Genomic DNA, 17,717 nt, shown 5'->3' with positions numbered 1-17,717 from the left:
GTTACTGTAGTTGTAATTGTAAATAAATGTAGTGGAGTAAAAAGTACAATATTTCTGAATTTCAGTGGACTGAAGGTATAAAGTAGCATAAACTGGAAATACTCAAGTAAAATACAAATACTTCAAAACTGTACATGTATACTACTTGAGTAAATGTTCTTAGTTACTCTCCACCGCTGATACATCAGTCATAATAGGGCTGCATCATCAATCAATCAAGGTTTTGGGACACACCAATATCTCTCTACATTCCTTCTTATCACCCTCCCAGGACTTCCTGACCCAGTTAGTGTGCAACCTACTCGATGAGGGCAACGCCTTCTTCAGAGACAGAGACTGGGAGCAGGCAGTAAGGGAGTTCAGTGAAGGCCTGAATGTCTCACACTACGCTGCAGCAGAGGACATCCAGATCCCCGGAGTTCTACTGGAGAGCCTTTATGTCAACCGGGCTGCCGCCTACCAGAGTATGGTGAGATACGTTTTCTGCTGTGCGTTTCTGAGACGGCGTGTCATTCAGCAAAACAATCAAACAGATTCTTTCTGTGTGCATTAGTGCAGCTCAGACAGATGCTTGTGAAGATGTAGGCAGGTGTTTGGGAAATGTATGCCGCTGTATGACACACCGAAACTTGAGCCGAGCATGAGTCAGCCAGCTGTGGAACCAGATGAACATGTAGTAATCCATAATAAATGCTGCTTGAAGGAATTTATCAGTTTGTAATACATTTATAATCAGTAATGTCATGAGCATATCATTTGTAATATATAATTGAGCACTGTGAGATATACTGTAGAGCTAAAATCAGTATTTTGTGTTTTTCTCTAGTGAGAATACAGGCCTGTTTTACTGCTGTTTGTACAACACTGATGTAAAAAAGCCTTTAACAGCAGAATGAAACAATAATAACTTGTTGTCTGAGTCAATAAATTTGAGTGAACGCAGGTTTCATTCCTTAAATTTGCAATGTTTTTTAGCCCCGCTGTTGTTGTTGTTGGGTTACTCTTTTACTGTGCCTTCAGTTTGGCAGGAATTGTATAATTAGATTTGTTCCAGTCTGAACTGGACAGGAAGTGCAATGGTCTGAGCAGGTCTGTGGCTCATAATGCTGGAATATAATCGATCATCCAGCCAAGCCCACAGTCTACACACAGATACTTCCATAACTGCACTCAAGTGTAAAAAAAAAACTCTAACAACACAACATTTTAGTGATTTCACTGCTGTAAAAATACTTAAAAATGTAAAATGTCTGGTTTTATCCATAAACTACCTCAGACTTAATAATTCCTAAAGCAGATATCAAATTCAATGCACCATTGGATTTGGAAAAACAGAACCTTTGACCTGCAACACTCAATGTTCTCTGATGTATTGTAAGCAAGAAAAAAATCAAAAAATAAAACCATTTACATGTCAGTTCAGGCAAAAGACCATTCAGAATTATTTGTAAATTCCTGAGTTCAGAAGTCAAATTTTATAATTTAAACTTATTAGATGATGTCAGTAATGTACCAGCAAGAAAAGGTATCAAGTGTGACTGACGGTGCTTTCTGCATATTGCTTCTTGCAGTTGTAAGGAACAGATCAAAGAGTTTGGACTCATTAATAAATGGACAATAAACTCAGCATATAACTTGCTAATTTTCATTATATCATCAAAAGAGGATTTTCTGTCTTCACCACACCTCACACCTAAACTGTGGAGCTGTTACCAGATAACAATACCAATCTGATTTACTACCCCTAAAAGAATTTGTCCAGCATGAAATCAGTTAGACGTGTTTATCAGCAGTACCCGGCCACAGAGCTTAAACCCGCATACCAAAAAAGCTCCTCAATAGCTGCACCAAGTTGAAAACTTTTCATGATGTCCTTGATTTTCTTGTGTTTTCCACAGGGGGAGTATGATCACGGCGTGAAGGACTGTGACAAAGCTTTGGAAGTGTGTAAGGACAGTCGCAGGGCTCTGTACAGGAAGGCACTTTGTTTGAAGGAGCTTGGGAATTACAAGGAGGCCTACAACTGCACCACGAACTATCTGCTCATTACTCGTCTGGTGAGAGTAGATGCTGATAGATCCAAGAAAATGCTGTCAAAATCCAAATGTAAATCTGCTATTGTCATTGTAATGGGAAATTGCTGATCACTCAATAAACACACAAAGAGAGCATTGTCAGGTTATGAAATAATGTAATTAAATAATACAATCAGAAGTATAATGCATCATAGTTCTGGAGACAAAGATACATACCACCTAGCTATCTTCTTTGTCTGAAAGGTTGGCACTGAACCAATCCCTTAAATACTACTCGTACAGAATTTAAGACGTCTGTTTACTAACCTTACAGGTCAGCAACCAACCCTCAGATAGAAACATAAGTCAAAAGTTCAGCTAACCTAGGAACAGTCTTTCTTCACGACCATATATGACAGTACATAAGCATGCACCAAGTAGCATCACAAAATAACATTACTACTATATTAAATAAAGGACAAACCACACTATCCTCTAAAAGCTTATCAGCTTTACACATAAACATCTACATAACTGTTGTTTATCTTATCACTGGCTCAGGTAAGGGTATAATAGAATAAACTTAACTGTTAAACACACAACTGCCTCATCTTACACAGCAAAGAACTAAGTTTAGAATAGACATAGCACAGAGGAATTTAAAACATGTGTGAAACACAAACTAACACTAAACTGAACTTAAACACTATCTGAAACATGTATCATATGTTCAAGAAATACATTAAATGATAACCTATTATTCAGTTTTCTTTTACATCATGCATAGCAACACTGCTTTATAGAGAAAGAGGATGTACAAAAGATTATGAGGGGAAATTTTCACTTGGTTTAAATGTCTCACTTTTTAAAGCCAACCATGACCTTCATATTTGTGGCTTTGTTTCAGATATCCTGACAACTATTGGATGGATCACTATGAAATTTCATTCACACATAATGCCACGCATTAGACTTTGTCTTGTTTTCAAGGCTTTTAGTCATATCTCATGGCCTTCATAGCAGATAGTTTGCTCAGTTACCATGAAGACATTCATCTCTATTACTTTTTTTTGACAAAATCAAAAAGATGATTATCTCTCATCTTGGTTTGGAGAAATACTCAAATTTGTGCAGTTTTACAGTGTCTTTTTTAGCATTGGTTGCATGAACAGTAAATGGATTTTTCAAAGCAAGATAAATGGAAAAAATGAGAAATACAACTTTTGTGCATCAGTTTCATGATGAAAAACTGCACTACATGGTAAATTTCAGACTCCTAGCTTGTGCAAAAGGATCATTTGTCTTTTTTTTGTTGTGTTTAACTCTTCACAGGACAAACAGGTGAATGAGCTCGCACAGGAGCTGGCCGTCCATCTGGGACTAAAAAATCGAAAGCCCTACGTCAGTGCAAAGGTTAGTAAAATGATAACTGTTTATATTTTTTTTACTGAGGAATACGAGTGAATAATGTTAAAGCATCAGTCTTCACCTCTGACTAGGGTGGACATGGAGAAAATCTTATATGACAGTGTACAGTATATATCGTAAAGACAAATCTCTGATTGTTGACAAACTTCTGTAGTCTCACAGTGTATATTGTAAGGTGAGAGTTGCAGGAGCCTGTGTGTGCATTCTGCCCAAGAGAGGTCAAAAGAGCAGAGTGTCAGAGCAGTGCTGAGAATAAGGAGGTGTTATTCTTGCGGAAACCCCACTACAGATTGTAAAGTCGGGATTGAACACACCGTCTGTGAGGGATGGTTTCTGTCTCTGTTTACTACAGCCAATGTTTGGATCTATTATCTGGTGAATGATCTCTGACCTTCTTAATGAGGAACGGCTCCACACTATAATATGTTTAATGATCTATAATGTTCATTTGCAGATCTAATGATAAGCCATTCTGACCTGTTTTCAACAATTAGTAATTAGAACCGCTGCTAATGACGGGTTTGGGGCTTTTTCAGGGGACATTATACTTCTGTCTCAATGAGCTTAACAAAAAGAAGATCTGTGTTTAAAATAGGTCTTTGTCTGAACAGCCACTATTGTAAAGATGTCCTTTTAACCTTCTTTCCACATTAGCTTCTTATGATAGCATCCTTACGTATATCTTTGAATATTATAATGTATGCATGTGCCACGTAACAGACTTCTAGGAGGAGAAGAGACCTCTTAAACACATTTTACTGATCATAATAATTTATTGTGTTATTATTATTATTATTATTTTATCCAGTGATTAGAGACACTGAAAAAAACTACTCATTCTTGCTCACCCACTAGTGCGCTATAACCTTTGTGTAAATCCTTGACAAACCTGACAGCCGAGCTGATAGGCAGGAGGTGGTGTAGTAGTCTTAGCAACTCAAGTCGCATGGCAGTACTTGTGAACGGTTAAATAGCACCAAACCAATAGGAACAGTATTTCATTGGACCGTAGCCTAGGCCCCTAAGCAGTGCCCAGGTTGACACATTAGATTTTGGATTCCATCAGAACCAGCTAACAATATATATCACCATATTGCCCAACTCTCACCCAGACGTAATGCAGATTCGTCCTTATCTGCTTTTTTTTCTCTCATGTCCATTGTAATAACTTGTCTTTTTCAGGAAGGTGGACTTACTACGAGAGTGTCTGCGAATGGAAACATGACTGCTGAAAGCATCCAGGCAAGTTCTACTTTGTTTCTATCATTCACCACCATACACTCAAATAATAAAAAAATAGATTTCCTACAAAGTTCCAAATCACAACGTACACCAACAAACAGATTTTAAACCTTTCAGCTGACTATGATTTAGTATCACAGAATGCCTGTTTTCTTGTTTTGTTGATGTGTTTTTGCCTTCACTCATCTTCTCAGATATTCTCTGATTCTCTTCAGACATTCATTTTATCTGTGCTTGATAGTATTTCAAATCCTTTCTCTCATCTACAGGTGCCCGGTGCGAATTTAGGAAATGGTGTAAATCCTCTAAGTGGCATAGCACCAGGTGTGAATTCTTCATCAGAATTGAATTGCATTAACAATACAGACATCATGTGTCTCCACGTCTGTTTTCATGATTAAGTTCTTGAAAACAAAATCAAGATCTACATAAATGAGTTGTTTTCTTCCCTCCTGCTTCTCTTCAGTCAGCTTTCCGGGCATGCCTCATTCCTCCCGTCCCTCCACAACTCCCAACTGCCGCCAGCCTGCTGTCGCCATAGTACCTGACAAGCTGGACACTTTGGAGGACTCTGAGCTGATGGGAGATGACTTGGACAGCCTGCTCGACTGCTTTCCTAATGAGCAGGTGCCAGCTGAGGTAAAGTCAGTGTTTGTGCTGTGTTTGTCCTTGCAGACCAGTAAAGTAACTTTTTTCACTGATAATGGATGAAGGTTGCCTTGGTTGCAGACGATGACTAAACTTGAAGGTCAGAAAAAGCATAAAATATTACATAAATTATGTCCAAGTCTTGAAATGTTTGGGAATTTCACATATTGCACACTTTTCTGTTCATTTCAGAGCATTAAATCAATGTCAAGACTTAAATTTTGCTTTGGATTAAGTTATTATTTTGTGGTGATGCAGTGAAAACGTGGACTTCTCTGAATGGGAAGCTCCAATATGTGATATTTTGAGACATGGCTGCTTTGCCAAACAGCATAAACAAACAGCTATTGATTGAAAATCAAATGCAGAAGACAAAAACAATATTGGCAAACATAGAAGTCATGAAACTGCTAATGTGCATTTGTTTGCATTTTCAATTTAACTTGAGAACTCAAGTTCAGCTTTAATCTTACACAGTCTTCAGACCAGTGAGGCCAATGTTTAACTGAGTAGATTCTGTTATGTTATGCCAAAACTAATCTGGGATTAGTTTGTTTATATTTTCCTCTCATTTATTTTTAAGTGACTCCAATGTTGACAAGTTGCGTGTGTTAATCAACTCATAGATTATACTTATGGTCTGTTTTGCATCTGCACTACATTTAAGGATGTAGTCTAGAGGGGAAGGGGGCGGACACAAGGGAAAGAGTAGGAGTTACTGGTCAAAGGTTCTGAGCTGTAAATAATAGAAATGCCTTATAAGAACATATATATATATATTTTGTACCAGCTGCTCAAAAGAAGCAAAGTTTATGTCAATATGGAGGTTGTACAATGAGGTGATTTCCACATTATGACCACATACCAAAAGCCTCATTCATAGTTACTGTCAAGAGATAAATCATGAGTATATATTTTTTAATGTAGATGTAGATTCTCATTTCACTTGTTTGTTTTAGTGAATAAAAAAAACAGAATCATGTTGATATTGTCAGCCAACATCTGTCAAAACCTTTAAATCAAATCATAAAAGTCAGTCATTGTGACACTTTGTTGCAGCTTTTTCATTCACCTTCACTCAAGTTTCTTTCTCCGTGTCCACATCCAGGCAGCATTCTCACTCCCAGGCAGGACATCCACTCACACACACGCCGTCCCTTCAGTCCTGCCCGCCCCAACACCCCAGCTACCCCCGGCCTTCTTCAACTCAGCCGTCAGCCAGCTTAACTCCCTGGACTCCCTCACAAGTGGTGGGCACAGCGCACTTGATGCCCTGGATGACCTTTCGCCCTTGCAGGGTCTGGATGCCTTAGACAGCTTCTCTCCTGTAGTCGCAGGCGCTCCAAACCTTAGTCTGACCTCTGCAGCACTGGATGCTTTGGATGGCCTTGATTCTCTGGATGACTTCTTGGATACGGTGCCAAGCGCTGATATTGTGGAGGAAGTCAATGAGTCCAAAACAGAACTGGACACAAAGGAAAAGTCCCTCGATGATTTGCTAGATGAGCTAGATCCCCTGGAGACAGTCTCTGATCCAAGTGGTCAGAGCGGTTATGTCCCAAAAATTGGTGTGAAAACTGTGGACCAGCTCGACTCCCTTGATGCCCTGGACTCATTTCCCTCCATGGAAGGAGGTGGGGCAGCTTTGCCAGCAGTCTCCATTGGGGGAATGGGCTTAGACTCCCTTTCCGATTTCAGCTCCACCGGTGATTATAATTTATTGGTGACTCATTATATATATAGAGCTACAGCAGTGGTTCCCTACCTTTTTACCTTGTGGTCCCTTAAAATGAAGCAATGTATATTTGTGACGCCTCTTGAGTTGTGACTGGAGAGTGATGGTTTTTCTTCTCGGATTGTTTCATTTGAAGGATTTTTAGAACTATGAAGAACTGAAAGAATGCAATATTTTACATTAAAAAAAAAAACCCAAAAATTGTAAAATGCAAAAAAATAAACACATCGAGTGACCCCTTAGATTTCTTTTTGTTTTTCTTGGGAACCACATACCTTTCATGCAGTGTATGTTTCATGTCAACTTTTAAGGAAGGAAACACATTGAGCATTTCATGACCCATCTACAAATCTGTTGTCTCCCCTACTTAAAAGACCGTATTCATGCACGTTTTAGTCCATTTAATACAAATAGCATACACATTATATATAACTTGTAATTTATTTTCTCTCATTGCTCCTCAGGTATCGCAGGCTCTCACAGTGCTGTCGCTCCAGCAATACGTTCTCCAAAGAACATTTACAAAGTAAGACTTATTCTCTGACTTGTGTTACCAGCTGTTTTTGTCTGTTTTGTTTGGATTAACTGAAATCTTATTCTTAACATGACAATGAAGGAGAGGAGTAACCAAGCTTCAGTTGCAGTCTCCAACCCTCTGTCCAACACCCACGAATTCATGCAGGCCTGCTCTGTCTGTTTCCCTCGGGAAGGTATGTTAGCAGTCCAGCCCTGTTTCAAACATTCATCAAGGTGCAGCTACAGTAACTGTAGTGTAGTAAGAAATCATACTGATGATTTACTATCCAGGCGGGTTAATACCATATAATCTTCCCTGTTTTGAGCATATCCTAAAAGCAACTTGTAGTTTAATTTGCATCATGAAGATAAGCAAAAATTGCGACACCCTTTAAAGGTCAAAGGTCGATCAAAATGCAAAGATTAATCTGGATATCAGTGAAGAAAGCAGAAACAAATCTTAAATCGTGCAAATGTTTATTTACATATTTTCACAAATGTACATCTTCAGAAACAGAATCATCCAACTTTTTACCAACTGAATATCTTCCAATTTGAAAAAATATTCTCCTCTTCCCCACTTTTTGTGTTCAGGTCAAGGGATATATACTTTTGTTCACAAGCCAGATCTGGTCCACAGCTGTAAGCAAGACATTCTGTTATGCAGACGAAAGGCAGGTTTTTCTTCAGAGTGGACCAGAGTGCGACCGCTTCCTACCTGGACGTCCTTCACTGGACCATTTGTACTTTGCAGAGGTAAGGATCTCAAAATCATAGTTGATTACTATCAAAATCTTTTCTGGTGAATTGTTCATTGCTCATTATCGTAGTTTTACCAACTTGCATGTATCATGACAACATAGCTAATTCGTTTTGTTGAATCACAGTGTTCAGACTCTTTGTTTTATTGATTACTGTCGAGCATGCGAAGGGTTGGGGTCACAGATCTGAAAAGTATGACTGAACAGTGGTGGTCACAATTTCCTTTCTTCAAAGACAGCCAGACAGAAATGTACATGGATGTTATATAGTGTTTGACATGCTAATTTATTTGAACATACCTTTGGAATGTAAGCAGAGGAGTCAATGCCTCAGGTTATCACTCTGGAGGTTAAGGTCACACATTTCTCGTACATTTTATGGCCTGACTAGACTGTTGGTCTGACGTTGATGGGGAAACTGTAGTTAATCATTTACTGACAGGCTCCAAAAGGGAGAACTTCCTCCACAGCAGCTTCACCTAATGCTGGGTATTGTTTCAAATTTTACAATACAGCTGCTAGTAAAATACCTAGTTATGAAAACGATACTTTTATGGATACCTTAGTTTGAGGAGCATAAACATGTTATACTACTCTGTTGGTCCACCAATTTAGTCCAAATACCATATTATTAGATGGATTGCTGTGAAATTAGATACAGATATCTATGGTCAGACTTCTTATGTAAAAAGTTATCAGTTTGTCCAGTACTTTGGTTTATGACCAAATACCTGCAAAACATATGGCACTGTATTTGACACGCGTACTTGCCCTGATGAAGGCCCTAATGGCAGCATAGGCATGTTTTTAACTATGACTAAGTAGCCATGAAATATTAAAGGCTTTTTAAATGTACCCTCTTGAGTGCCACAGATCTTTTCAATTACTCTAAACTAGTAGGATCCCCAAACTGAAGAGTACCAGAGGGATACCTTTCTACGCTTTCTTTCTTTTCTAGCGCTCCATACATCTGTTTTTTGACTGACATATGACTCTGCCTGTTTAAATTTCATAATTATAGTTGTGTCCATGAAGGCTTTTAGGGTTTAAAGGCATCCAGCATTCTTGTGAGGACTTGGTAGTTTTGGGGAAGTTATATATTTATATTTTTCCCTTTGCTAGCAAGGTAACTGTCTTCCACTGTGATTGGTCAGACACAGCCAAGTGTGAGGCAACTGTTGACAGATGAATTCATGCCAGTCTCTTAACTACTGAAGTTCAATGGCAGTTAAAAAGGGAACTTGCAATAAAAATGTGAGTTTTTAAAGTATTTTCTTACATGTCCAGAGCTGCTGAAGTCTGGGGATTTGGGCCTCTGTAAGTATGGAGAGAAATGCAACTTTGCCTTCAACCAGTTCGAGATTGATGTTTGGGCAGAAGAGAGAAAGGGGACGCTGGACAGAAAGCTGCTGTTTGAACCGGCAGAAGTCAAACTGGACCCAGTAAACAGTATCATACGCCTTATACAGGAACATAAGGGCATGTTCATGTTCCTCTGTCAGGTTAGTACTGACACTAGCACTTACTAGCACTAGCACATAGTTTATATAATTATCATTTTACAAACATTTTAGGTACTCTGGTCTCTTGAAAATGAAGTTGTATAAAAATTACATATTACCTAAAAATTATAAGGAAATACTTACAGAAATATACAACTTTATACAGCAATAATACAACCATGTCTGGAGTTACTGCTCAGTAATATTGTAAAACAGTAAGGGAACTACATAGATACTTGGTACCTGTTTAACCTTTTTTTTAAGCAGGTAAATCCTATTGAGGTCTCATTTTTTTGTGGATTATAAGTGACTTAATAATCAATCAATAAATACATACATATATACATACATACATAAATGCTGGCATAAATACATAAATAAATGTTCCAAATAATAAATAAAAGAATTTAATTAATAAAAGCTGTGATCTAATGAGGAATAAACAATATAATTTCTTTTCTATATTCCTGCAAATTTATACATTTTATTTATGTTTCTTCATTCCACTGTTATTACATCCATGTATCTTTTTTTATTTATTTATGTATTTCTCTATTTCTATTTTTATTTACTTCTGTGTATCTCTTTCTGTTTTTTTCTGTAATTCCACAATTGTATTTTTTATTTATTAGTCAACCTAGAATAGGTGTACATCTATACTATGTTGGATTTATCTATTAATATTCATTTGTTAAGACACTGATCCTCTTAATCTCTAAATGTGTCTGTTTCTTTACTGTTGTTGGTCCTTTTTTTTCTTTTGGTTTCACCTTCTTTTATTTCTATGTTTCTGTCTCTGTAGAAATGCTATGACAGTAAACCTAGGATCATCAGCAAGCGCTGCAGAGACAATCACACAGTCTGCTCTAACTTGGATACCCGCCACACCTTTGATGCCAATAAGTGAGCGTGTTAACGGCATACATGTCACTTTGTGTCCTCACCCACTTATGCTAAGTCTTTAAACACACTTTGATTCCCCCGCATGCTCGACAGGTGTTTGGCATTTGTAGTGAGGACCACCAGTGTGAACTACAGAAAGATCCGCCCACTGAGCATCCAGTGCCAATTGGATTTGTGCCGCCAAAGCATCCGGTACGGCTGCCAGAGAGAGGACAGCTGCTACTATGCCCACTCCGTCATCGAGCTCAAAACCTGGAGGGTGCAGCAAGACACAGGTGCAGACACGTGCAGTAGAAAGAGTTATTTGTTCTCTTGAGTAAAGTAAAACACTGACGTAATGCTAATTTTATGTGGTGGTGAGATGGCAAAATGTGCAGTGCTTATGAAAACAAACACATTTGATTCACATGTGATTTTTTTTTTTTAAGCTGCACTAATCAAATTGCCAAAGAATACATTTTAATACTGCTTGGCTTGAAGATTTTTTTTTCTTTTTCAGAATTAAAAGTCATTATTTAATCCACTGAGACTCAGGGTTGTAAAAATAAACATTTTTAGAGGTGATGTTATAGGGGAGTATTCCCCATCAATACTTCATAAGATGGCAATACCTTGTAGTGTTTTTGTCAAAATGAGAGGGGACAACATGTGTGTTTGTGTTTGTGTGTGTGTGTGTTTTATTTACAGGTATCAGTCCTGATGAGATTGTAAAAGTATCCACAAAATATCATGACAACTCAAGCAAAGGGAAAGTAAATAGAGTAAGAAACAATTTTTTCATTTTTGCAATTATATGTAGCAATCAGAGTATTGTGTAATTTCATAGAAATATGTGTAATTATTGGCTAACCTAAACCTAGTTAAATTTAAGTAAACCTAGATTTTTATATTGTTGATTTTGTCAGATGAAATGTGAAAGAATGTTGTTGAATGTTTATTACTCTTATCTTTACTATCGTTTAATTGGAAACAGTTGTCTGCTGGTGGAAATAGTGGGAACAAACCAAGAGGAGGAGGAGGAGTCGGGAAGAGTCTTAACATGAAGATGAAGTTTGCCTGTGTTCAGTGCTGGCGGGACGGTCTGATCAGTGAGCCAGACAAAACCCTCAAGTACTGCAACGCCAAGGCCAGGCACACGTGAGTAAAAAGAATATATTTGCATAGTTCCTCACAAGTTGGGAAAATAATGGAAAATGTCTCTAATAATTTCAGTTCAACTACAGAAATGATCCATAAACAACCATATTACAGATAGATCCTATAAAATATCAGCTAAAGACTCCCAAGTGTTGCTTGCTTCAAATAAAAAGGTTAAAGGTTACATAGAAAACTGATAAATCACAGTAAGTCATATTCATTTTTCCATCCATCCATTTTCCGTCTCTTATCCTGGCCTGGGTCGCCGTGGCAGCAGAGTAAGCAAAGTAGCCCAAATGACATTCACACTAGCCAGGCCCTCCAGCCCTTCTTTGAGAATCCCGAGGCATTCCCAGGCCACATGTGATTTACAATTTCTCCAGTGTGTTCTGGGTCTGTCCTGGGGTCTCCTCCCAGTCCTCCCAGTCCTCCCAGTTGGAAGTGTCCAGGATTCCTCCAGAGGGAGGTGTCCAGGAGTTATCCTAGTCAAACGCCTCAATATTCCTTTCCAAATGCCTGACATCCTGTATTTATCTCTAAATAAAGGGTGAGGCCAGACACCCTGCCAACCAAAATCTAATTTCAGCCACTTGTATCTGCAATCTCATTATTTCAGTCATTACCCGCCTTACCCAGACAGTGACTCACTCAGTGGCTTTTATTATGTCAGATTACATCAATGAATCATGAGGAAATTCTTCAAATAACAAATTGCTGGTACAAATAATGAATGTGTACATCATCAATTAATGAATATTCACAGCAAATACATGTAAAACCCAACCTTCAAATAGTAAATATCCATATCTGATAACGAAAAGCTCAATTAACAAATACACATTGCAATTAACAAAAAGCCAAACATCATAAACAGATGAGTCAAGCAACAAAGAATCAAATAATGAATACAGAGGTAGAATAATCAGTTTAGTCAGTCATTAAATAAGAAAAACAGGGTCCAAAAAGCCTCCACATAAATCAATTACAGCTCCATCCTTTCTTCCTTTAAGGTCTATGTCTAGCTTTCACCACTAGATGTCACAGTTTCATTATTTCAGCATTTAATTAGTGTGGAGGTTCTTTTTTGGACTGTTGTTTGAGTTTTTAATCATTAGATGTTAGGATTCATTGCTGTTATTTGACAAAAAAAAGCTTCCGTAGTTTTCAGCAAAAAAAACTCTAAATATCCACTGTACACTACCTGCTCAGCACTAAATGACAAACGGACACCATTTGGACTAGCTGATGAACATAGTGGAATATTTAGCAACTAAAGAGACACATATTTCCCACAAGAGTTGATAGAGAACAAAAACAGAGCTAAATGAGAGTGAATATTAGACTCCCTCCTTCACGTGGACAGAAACTTGACTCCAAATGAATGATAATGTTGCTCAGTAATGGCTGGATTTCAAAATCATCAAACTAACAATTTTGCCATATCAATTTTGTTTTCACAACTTGTTTCCGCTGCCTTTAGGTGGCCAAAAAAATCAGTTAATGCCGGTTTAAGTCACTTTGTCACAGTCTGGCATTATTGATATCATTATAACAGTTGTTAACAGTTATCAGTTGTTCTTCCTTAAATTCATATCTGTGGGCAACACATTACTCTCACAAGCAAAAACAGAAGCACTTGTCTGTATTTCAGTAAAGCATTTCTCATAGATTAAAAAACAAACATTCACCAGCAGAACAAACAACTATCCCTGAGCTTGCAAGATCACATTATCACTGCAATTATATAAGTAGAGAAGGTCCTTTATATAGCCTTGAACCTGCTCAGTCATATACAGTGTCTTTTAAATAAGAAAAAGCAGCCGTTCACGCCCCCCACCCCACACCCCACCCATGATTGGAGACGTGTGTTAATACGATGTAAGAGCTCTAACGGATGTTTGGTTGCTCACTAATCATTGGTGCACTCAGTGTTTCTTTCCTCTTCTTGTGTCATCATCTTCAGGTGGACTAAAGAGAGACGGACACTGCTGGTGAAGTCCTTGGAGAGAAGTAAATGGGTTCAGGTCCGACCGCTGCCACATGCCAAAAACTTCCCAGTGCAGTATGATGTAGGTTTGCTTCTTCAGCTCTTATGCACTTTAATAAAACAAGAACTTTAAACCAAGAACAGACTTTCCCACAGAGATGAAGTATTTTTCTCAATATTTTTGCTTTTCTCTTTTACCGTATCTGATGCTTTAAAATTGAAATCTGCTGCTGTTGCTGATTATTGTGTCTCTTACAAGTTAGTACTTGCAGGTGTGATCTGTGTTTAACAGCATTAAGTTTTCTCCTGACAGATATGCATCCAGATTTTAGAGAAAAGGAAATGTAACTACGCAGGGAACTGCACCTTTGCCCACAGCCAAGAGGAGAAGGAGATGTGGATGTATATGAAAAATAATGACTGTGAGTTATTAAAATAGTGCTTTTAAATCACTTCAACTGCAGGAAAACCTACCTACCATAACACAGCTGTGCTTGAAAAGCTACTAGTGTATCTGGCCTGTCTGGTCCCTTTTTTCATGTATTTCAAGTATTCGGTCATGAACTAAACCAACCAAAGTATTTGACAAAGTGAGATTTGGCCTGTTGATGGTGCTGGATGAATATTTATTCCCTGTTGAATATAACATTTGGTTTCTTTTTGACTTATGACCTGAAAGTGGTTCATTATTACACTATTTTTAACTTCACTAAAACAGAACATCATCTAGTGGAGTATGTTGTGATTATACATCGTCACCTGCTATTTCTCTCTCTTCACATCATTTTTGGTTTTGAAATTTTGCTAAAATGAACAGAAACCTCGAGGGAAATATGTAAATGCATAATCTTATTTGAAGAGCACAGCGCCTGATGGTTTGGTTGGTGATAACAGATTTTTATCTGTGCCTGTAGTGCGGGATATACAGCAGATGTATGACATGTGGCTGACATTAACCACCCAAAACCGACAAGCTGATGGAGCCATGCTCACCCAGTCCGTCCCAGAAGAGAAATACATCGTCATGCCAACTGACTATGCTGAACCAATGGTAGTGTAGTAGTTTAATTTAAAAAAATGTGTTTCCTGACTGCATCTGTAAGCAAGAAGATGACCATGATACTTCCTGTTTGTATTTTAGAGTGGCTTCCACTGCCGTCTGTGTGGTAAACACAGTAACAGCGAGCGGCAGTGGCAGCAGCACATCTCCACTGAGAAGCACAAGGACCGTGTATTCAGCTGTGAGGGAGAAGACGAAGCTCTGACGTGGAGCTACCGCTTCCCTGGCACATGCTTCGAACTCTGCTCCAAGTAAGAGCTCTTCCAACACCAGTTTCCCTCTATAAATTCACTCAGCGTAAAAAATAACTAACCAATGAATACAGCTCGTTGGGAATCCAGTAGCTATGGGTGTGTTGTTACTTTGAATGGCAGGACCAGCTGTGGAAATATCGTCCATAAAACTTAACAAGATATATTCTCAACAGCTGTTGCCAGTGTTTCTAACTACTCTTAATAATGGACTTGTCATCTGGATTTAGCTGCTTCACAATAGGAAGAGCAACATACATGCAGTGCTGTATTTTAGGCAGTAATGAGGATACTTTCAAAAATAATGCCATGAACAGTTTTATTTATGAATTAACTCCACAGCTCAGTAAACAGAAAAAATCTAAATGAAATCAATATTTGGTGTGAGCAGCTTTGCCTTTAAAACAGCAGCAGTTCTCCTCGCTTCACCTGCAAAGTTTTTCAATACTTTGGTTTTTCCTGCATCTTGGAGAGGTTGCTGCAGTTCCTCTGTGGATTTATGCATCTCAGCTGCTTCTGTCTCTTCATGTAATCACAGACTGACTCTTGTTGAATGATGAGATCAGGGCTCTGTGGGGGTCAGACCATCTGTTGGAGGACTCCTTGTTCTTCTTGTTGATAAAGATAGTTCTTAATGACTGGCTGTATGTTTGGGGTTGTTGTCATGCTGCAGAATAAATCTGGAACCAATCAGACGCCTCCCTGATGGTGCTGCATCATGGATACAAATCTAAACATCTAAAGAGCCTAAAACTTTCGCACAGTATTATAGCTACTAAGTGTAGCTGCTCACAAAAACATACAAAATAATATTATATTTGAACCATGTGCCTAAATTAATCAAACAATAAAGCATAATCTGTATTTGAACCCCACCTCCTCAACAAAAGGAGTCTGAACTGAGTCTAAATGAAACACGTGTAACAGTTCAGGGAATTAATACTGGAAGTAGAATGGAGGGAAATACAAGTCAGATTGGCTCAGGTTGTAACGTGTTGGAGGCTCAGATGAATGTTGGATTGTGAGTGTCCGTGAGGGGAAAAAATGAGAAAGCCATGACAAACGTTTGAAAAGCTTTCTTGGCCTTTTTGCATTGTATAAATTTTATATCTACTGCTTTGCTTAATACTGAATTTTCACACTAAAAATATTGGATTTCTATCTTAAAGCTGCTGTAATCCATAATTAGGTTTTTGATTGGGAATTAACAACAGTGTCAAAACAGAGTGTGAACGAAACTGAGGAAAAAGCCACATTTTGTATGTCAATGATTAACAGGTTGGATGGCGCATGTCCTGACGGTGTGAGCTGTGACTACGCCCACAGTCCTGAGGAGCTGCAGGAGTGGACCGAGAGAAGAGACTTCCTGCGACAGAAACTGGCCAAAGCCCGGGAAGACATGCTCATCATGCCTGACGAGTTTGACTTTGGGAAGTACAACTTTCTACTTCAAGACTAAGAAGATATTTTTTTTTTCTTTTGAAAAATGAACTTTGTGAGCCATTTTTGTGACTGTCAAACTATCATTTTAGTGTATTAAGAGTTTTCACAACTAAAACCAAAATCAACAAATGACGTGAGAAAACAGCACTCCGTACAATTTGCCAAAAGATCATTTGAAATATGAAGCACTTGTATTTCCTTTCCAAAACATACCATGTACTCTTGACTTGAAATTGGTAAATATTTTAAATTTCTTCTAATTATAGTGTATGGACGTTTTTCAGAACTTTTGCTCATGTCTGTTCAGCTAAAACATCAAGATCAGTAAATAAAAAAACACTCAATGCTGTGAAACTAAGGCTCATGTTGACGCCACTCTGAAAAACACAGCAGTCACACACACTGTTCATCACAGATTATTCATAATGGGTTCATATCATATTTACATGTATTTCATATATATAACCTTACATGCAGCCATTATGTGCTCTCATCCATGTGATGTCTGTACAAAATGTTGTGAAATTGTTCTTTTCTGTTCTGTTTGTGTCCTTTTAAGCAGGGAGTATTATCAAGTGCTTTCATTGCAAAGGCCACTTAACTACTGTAAACATGGGGCATCTCATTTTAATCATATACTGATAAGTGGAATATTTCCAGATGTTTGCTTTAATATCAGAGAGGATTTTCAAAGCCTTAACTATCCATTAAATACTCCCCACAACCTGATTTCTCAAGTTTCTCACCATTCAGAACAAATAAAAACGATCATGTTCAGATCAGATTTGTACTCTTGCAGAGACATAATGTGTTTTGATTCAACTTTCAGTATTTTTATTTAGGACATACTGTAGAAGATGAACACGACGAGCACAGAAAGATCTATTACAGTGGTGTGTCAATGAAAAATACAGATGGTGACAAATGAAAGGAAAAACCAACATAAAGTGTCTTAGTAAGGTATTGGGCCACCATGTGCTGCCAGAACAGCCTCAATACTCCTTAGCATCGATTCTACAAGTCTCTGGAGCTCTTCTGGAGGGATGAACACCATTCGTCAAAGAGATATTCCCTCATTTGGTGTTTTGA

General features: G+C 38.1%; 1 protein-coding gene across 3 annotated transcripts in view; it reads left to right on the top strand.

Annotated features, from left to right (window-relative positions):
* zc3h7ba (zinc finger CCCH-type containing 7Ba) overlaps nt 1-17,423 on the top strand; it is a 34,838-nt gene extending 17,415 nt beyond the window's left edge. For all 3 annotated transcript variants that reach the window (XM_042391860.1, XM_042391859.1, XM_042391858.1), the window contains exons 4-23: nt 272-469; nt 1,899-2,057; nt 3,348-3,428; nt 4,626-4,685; nt 4,955-5,009; nt 5,152-5,324; nt 6,442-7,039; nt 7,533-7,594; nt 7,685-7,778; nt 8,179-8,340; nt 9,633-9,847; nt 10,650-10,750; nt 10,844-11,025; nt 11,438-11,511; nt 11,724-11,887; nt 13,851-13,956; nt 14,188-14,296; nt 14,789-14,925; nt 15,016-15,185; nt 16,464-17,423. In XM_042391860.1, coding sequence (XP_042247794.1) covers nt 272-469; nt 1,899-2,057; nt 3,348-3,428; nt 4,626-4,685; nt 4,955-5,009; nt 5,152-5,324; nt 6,442-7,039; nt 7,533-7,594; nt 7,685-7,778; nt 8,179-8,340; nt 9,633-9,847; nt 10,650-10,750; nt 10,844-11,025; nt 11,438-11,511; nt 11,724-11,887; nt 13,851-13,956; nt 14,188-14,296; nt 14,789-14,925; nt 15,016-15,185; nt 16,464-16,644 — 3,081 coding nt within the window. In that variant the 3' untranslated portion in view covers nt 16,645-17,423. The remainder of the gene's footprint in view (nt 1-271; nt 470-1,898; nt 2,058-3,347; nt 3,429-4,625; nt 4,686-4,954; nt 5,010-5,151; nt 5,325-6,441; nt 7,040-7,532; nt 7,595-7,684; nt 7,779-8,178; nt 8,341-9,632; nt 9,848-10,649; nt 10,751-10,843; nt 11,026-11,437; nt 11,512-11,723; nt 11,888-13,850; nt 13,957-14,187; nt 14,297-14,788; nt 14,926-15,015; nt 15,186-16,463) is intronic.
* Nucleotides 17,424-17,717: the final 294 nt, after the last annotated feature.

Source organism: Thunnus maccoyii, chromosome 18 (assembly GCF_910596095.1).
Source record: "Thunnus maccoyii chromosome 18, fThuMac1.1, whole genome shotgun sequence".
NCBI classification, from domain to species: Eukaryota; Metazoa; Chordata; class Actinopteri; order Scombriformes; family Scombridae; genus Thunnus; species Thunnus maccoyii.
The sequence above is the reverse complement of the archived record's forward strand: the minus strand, read 5'-3'. Positions and strand labels throughout refer to the sequence as shown.